At 40.8% G+C, this 5,000-nt stretch overlaps 1 protein-coding gene across 1 annotated transcript in view; it reads left to right on the top strand.

Moving 5' to 3' along the window:
• The first annotated feature begins 4,733 nt into the window (after positions 1–4,733).
• Positions 4,734–5,000, top strand: part of LOC138055859 (M-protein, striated muscle-like) — a 3,971-nt gene continuing 3,704 nt past the window's right edge. Inside the window, exon 1 of the mRNA XM_068901728.1 lies at positions 4,734–5,000. This exon is cut by the window's right edge and continues 32 nt beyond it. Coding sequence (XP_068757829.1) covers positions 4,927–5,000 — 74 coding nt within the window. The 5' untranslated portion in view covers positions 4,734–4,926.

The following is a 5,000-nucleotide window of genomic DNA, read 5'->3' as shown; positions in this document are numbered from 1 at the left end:
TAAAAACCTGGCTACCGGCCTGTTAATTAATCATTTGTAGAAAGAAGAAATTCCTGTCCTCTTTAGAAAAAATAGAAACGCATTGCTTACGTTGGTAGTGAAGTAACACAGTGATTTATTCCATATAAAATGTCAACTGAGCTGTGTGTTGTCTTCCAGGAGATTCAAGTTGTCCTTGCGTAATATGTAGCTCTAACAGTGCACGATATTGTTTTGGTATTGTCTATCATTGTAGTGCCATGGTAGAAGTCTTGGGTAAATAGCCTGAGAAGACATGTGGTTACTAGCAAAGTACTGAACCCAAAAAGATTGAAGAAAATAAATGGGAAATGAGAAACATATGCTTCTGGGCTGACATGTTGATAATTTTCAAGCTCCCTCACAACTTCTTTCACCACAAGTTTAAGCGTGCCCTCTGAGCATCTGACAGCTTTGTAATACTAAGGTTTACTACAGTGAAGCATCTGTGTCAAATGATGGCAAGATACCGGATTTTCGTAAGTTTCTTTCTCTGTCGTGTTATAAAGTTTGACAATAAATGAGCGAATTCAAAACAAAGATCACAATCGCCCACAATTGTTTCTGCAAAGTCAAAAATTTACTCTCCAAGACGAGGTTATTTATCACCAGGTAATTCCATAATTTTGGAAATAGCAGCTACTTTATTATTCACCGGCGCCACGATTTTTTGCTGATTTTGGGGCTCATTTTGTTGAAACTCAAGCACGCTTCCAACAGACCTGTTTATTTTCATGAAACCTTTCCTGCTTACAGAGTTATACTAAATATATCCTCCCGTATCACGTACGTTTCAACCTTAAGCTCAAAAATTCGATACACAACATGATATTATAATTCACACAGGGGCACCCAACGTCAATTTTCGGAAAATTTCGGAAGAGGATTTGAGATCTAGAATTTTCGGAACATTTTTTGTAAAATATTTTGCTTCCCTGCCTGTCCTAGGATTTTCGACACGTGATCAGCTTAATTTTTCAACCAGCATCAAACTGAGTTGCAACGGTTGAAAAAGAATGGGCAGCCACTGCTATCTGTCGTTTTCGCAGGCTTTTTGAAGTCGGCTTCGGCTTTTCCCTCAAATTGCCACCGCGGAGAAGTCTAATAATAGGGCGCTTCAGCAACGACAACGGCGACGACAACGCGAACGACACAAATTTGCATATTTAGTGGGCAATAACAAAACTTTGCACGCCCTGCTCGTGCGTTTTTCACTTCTGTCCATTTCTTTGCTGTCGTCAGAAAAACAGCAACGTGAAATGGCCAAATTTGAGGTTTATAAAGAAAGTCAGCACTTGAGGATAAATTGTCATTTTCTCCCCTAAATTATATTAATTAAGCGCCGTTCCGAACAGTGTCATTTTTGAGGAACTACCACGTGCACACCTTTGTCAAATTGAAAAGGTTGAGATAGTCACGAAGTGATTACGAGAAAATGAACTTATATTTTCAGGCGACGTTCTCGTTGCCGTCGCCTTCGTCGTTGCTTAAGGACGGTCGCGCCCAAAATGTTCCCACGTACAATTTTTTTTAAAACTTGCCAAGCAGAAAGGTAATGAGGTAAAGGTAAAAAGAAAAAAAATGGGGGTTACCGTGCTCGTTTTCGAGATAAGGTGCATTTTTAGAAGCTTGCGTTGTATTTTAAGACGATCTTAGCTTACAGCTGTCAGCAATAAAAAAAGCTACATTAGTAGAATTTAGATCAGGTAAACGTACTTCTACAGAAAGAAAAATGGGGGTCACCGAGCAATCAAGAGAGTACAATTGCCGCGAAGTTCTCAAAGCGATTGTCTATTAACACTTTCACGTCATTGCGTGACATTTCCGAGAAGGCCTGGGTCCACAGCTATCCCATGATGCCAACAAGCAACCCTTTGCCCGAGGGAGGATCAAATTACTGGCTCGATGCCATGTTTGTTTACCTTCATGGTATGCGATGCATGACGTGTTCGTGACATGCGCGAAAAAGTGCGCATTAGCATTGGGCGCGAACGTCCTTAAGCTCACTTATGGCTATTCTCAGGAGTTAGCGCGTTTCAACCGGTCTCTTCTGTATCTGCAGCCTGTATCCATCCATCATATATCTCTTATAGGGGGGAGAGGGGGGGAGGGAGGGAGGGAGGGTGGAATTGAGGTCTTTGACAAACCGCAAAACTTCTTCAAAAGTGCCATACTTAGTATACGTAGTTTCAGATCTCTTGTGAAAATTAATAATATTTTGCGCGATGTTCGTTTCAACACGATTCATTAGGAGTTCGATTTCAGCCGTGAACAAGCTAAGGAAGTAATTTACTATCAATGGAAAAGGCAATAAACCGTTTTTTGTTTAGTTTAAGCAAGCTGGCCAACTACTCTAGATCTGGCCTCCATTCAGATCATTAGCCACCTGAAAAAAACGTGCAGAGCCCGGTCGCTCAAAAGCCCATTAACGCTAATCCCAGATTAAAAGTTAACGAATGAGTATATATTTTTCTACTCCTAAATGTTGTTCAACGCTGGTACTCGCAAGAGACACTAACTGAAAAAGCGAAAATGAGCAATTTGAACTGACAAATCAAATCAAATTTAAGGTTTCCGACGCGGAAACGCGTTTTAACGCGAATATTCAAGGTTCGATTACGTTGACGGAAACATGAACAAACTCGTTTCCGTAGCATTACTTCGTATATCCGCAAGCGTTATCATGAAAATACGCTAGCGGAAACATGCGTTTCCTTCAAAGGAAAACTGACGGAAACGTACGGAAAAAGTGGTCCGGTTCCGTCGTAACCGCAGCCACGGAAACATAGATAAACGACAGGTATCCGCTACCGGCAACATGTGTTAACCGTCGTGTTTCCGCAACTTTGTCACGTGTTTCCGCAACCTTTCAGTCTGCGGATTCTTGGCATTTCGTCCTGTGGTTGATGTAGAGGGAAGATGCCTTGAGTTCTAAGTCTTTCTTTAAAACAATAAGCGACAGCGTAGTTGTTTCAAAAACCAGCTCTGTAGGATGCTAAAGAACTACACACCCTTTGCAAAGAGTTGGGGTATGTCGACGAAAACGTTAACTCATTACAAAATATACCTTTACCCTTAGGGTCTTTTGCAATTATTCCATCTCCATCACGTCGCACGATGTGAGCGAGGTGTCCCAAAAATAACTTGGAACGAGCGGTTTTCGATTGAAAATAGAGAATGGAACACTAGTACTCAGATTGGTCTCCTTTAGGGGTTTAAGGACGGTGCCTACTAATTAAAGATATTTTTGCCCCGATGTGTGATTATGCAGGAAATGTAGATCTTAACAGGTGTTATTGAAATCCAAAAAGAAAATAACCACGCATTTTTCAAAGATAATTCATGAATAATATTTGTAAAAAGCTGTGAAATACAAAGCAATGTATGGCATTTGTTTTCAAGTTGAAGCTTAGTTGTCTCTGAAATATGCATGGTTACCCCCAATTTTCTTTTTGGATAGCAAGAGCACTTGGTTAGTTTTACTTTCTCCACATAGTTTTAAACCACACAAAAATACCCCTGTACTAGTATAAGCATCACACACAGGAAACCTGAGTGTCTCGAGATGCGCAGAACGTATGCGCAATGACAATAGTAGGCACTGTCCTTAATTCAAAATTTCCGACGAGCATCCCCGCCCCTTCATTTGCAAAGTTTCTCCCCAACCCCCTCTCCTCGGAGGTCATCTGTGCGCTCAGATAGCATTATTAACACCATTATTAATGAACGGAATGATATATGAAATGAATCATATACTGAACTGCGGGTATGAAATCAGGTAAAAGCTATGATCCTCGCAGTTACGGGCGCAATTTTAGCAATTGCGTAGAGTTAGTTAGAGCGCCGCATCGGTATCGCGAGGTCACCGGTTCAAACCCCGTTGAAGTGCAGAATTTTTCAGGCCTCTCTACGCAATTGCTAAAATTGCCTTCATAAATGCGAGGATCATAACTTCACTTGATTTTATATCCGTAGTTCAGTGTATAATTCATTTCATATATCATTTCGTTCATTGATTCATTCCTCACGGGAAAATTAGAACCCACAAATGACCAGCATCCAACGTCAGTGGATTCATAACTCAGTTGCTTAAAGTGTCGCACCGGTATCGCGAGGTCACGGGTTAAAACCCCGCTGAAGTTCTGAAATTTTCAGGCTTCTCTACGCATTTGCTAAAATTGCGTCCATAACTGTGAGGATCATAGCTTTACTTGATAACACCATCATTATCATACCAATGAGTTCCCCAGCGCTAGACGAGTTGAAGTACTGTTTAATAAATGAGCAGGAGTATTTTATTTGTGCCAAGTGATTGAAGACCCGATAAAACAAGACATGAGAGTTTATGAACGTCTTCAAAACCACTCTACAAAATACCGTGTCCTTCTGGATTCTAGACAATGGTGCAAAATGTGAGGGGAAGATATTAGCATACAAGAAAAACAAGCCGGGCCTCATTACTCTCCCCTATAAAAATGATCAGGAGTGTTTTATCGGGTTTGAAGCTCATGCGTGTGACGTTTTATCGGTGTTCAGTTTGAAAGGCTGTTAGGCTCATGAATTATAATGAATCTTTGAAACCAAAACAAGGTTCATTATTATCGTCCTGTCTAAGTTAATGAAAATAAGGTGAAGCTTTGGAGTACACGGTGTAGTAATTTTCTTTGATGATTTTCATCACTTTTCTTTCGATTCCTTTTTTTAGGTGCCCCATATCTACCATTCAATCTAACATTTTCTTCTGACTGCAAAAACCGAAACGCAACACTTACATGGGTAACGGGTAAATCGAATAACGCCTCGATTACTCATTTTTTGATCGAGGGAAAATCTACCGACACTGACGATTTCTGGAAAGTCATTGCAAATGTTACCAACCCTATCGCCACCTCATATCCGCTGGTGAATATGACTGGACTCTATAAGATGGCCTTCCGAATTAGAGCTGTTAATCGCTTCGGACCAAGTCGTCCGAGTAAACC

This window comes from Montipora capricornis, chromosome 7 (assembly GCF_036669925.1).
Source record: "Montipora capricornis isolate CH-2021 chromosome 7, ASM3666992v2, whole genome shotgun sequence".
Taxonomy (NCBI): domain Eukaryota; kingdom Metazoa; phylum Cnidaria; class Anthozoa; order Scleractinia; family Acroporidae; genus Montipora; species Montipora capricornis.
This window is presented reverse-complemented; position numbering and strand designations above follow the sequence as displayed.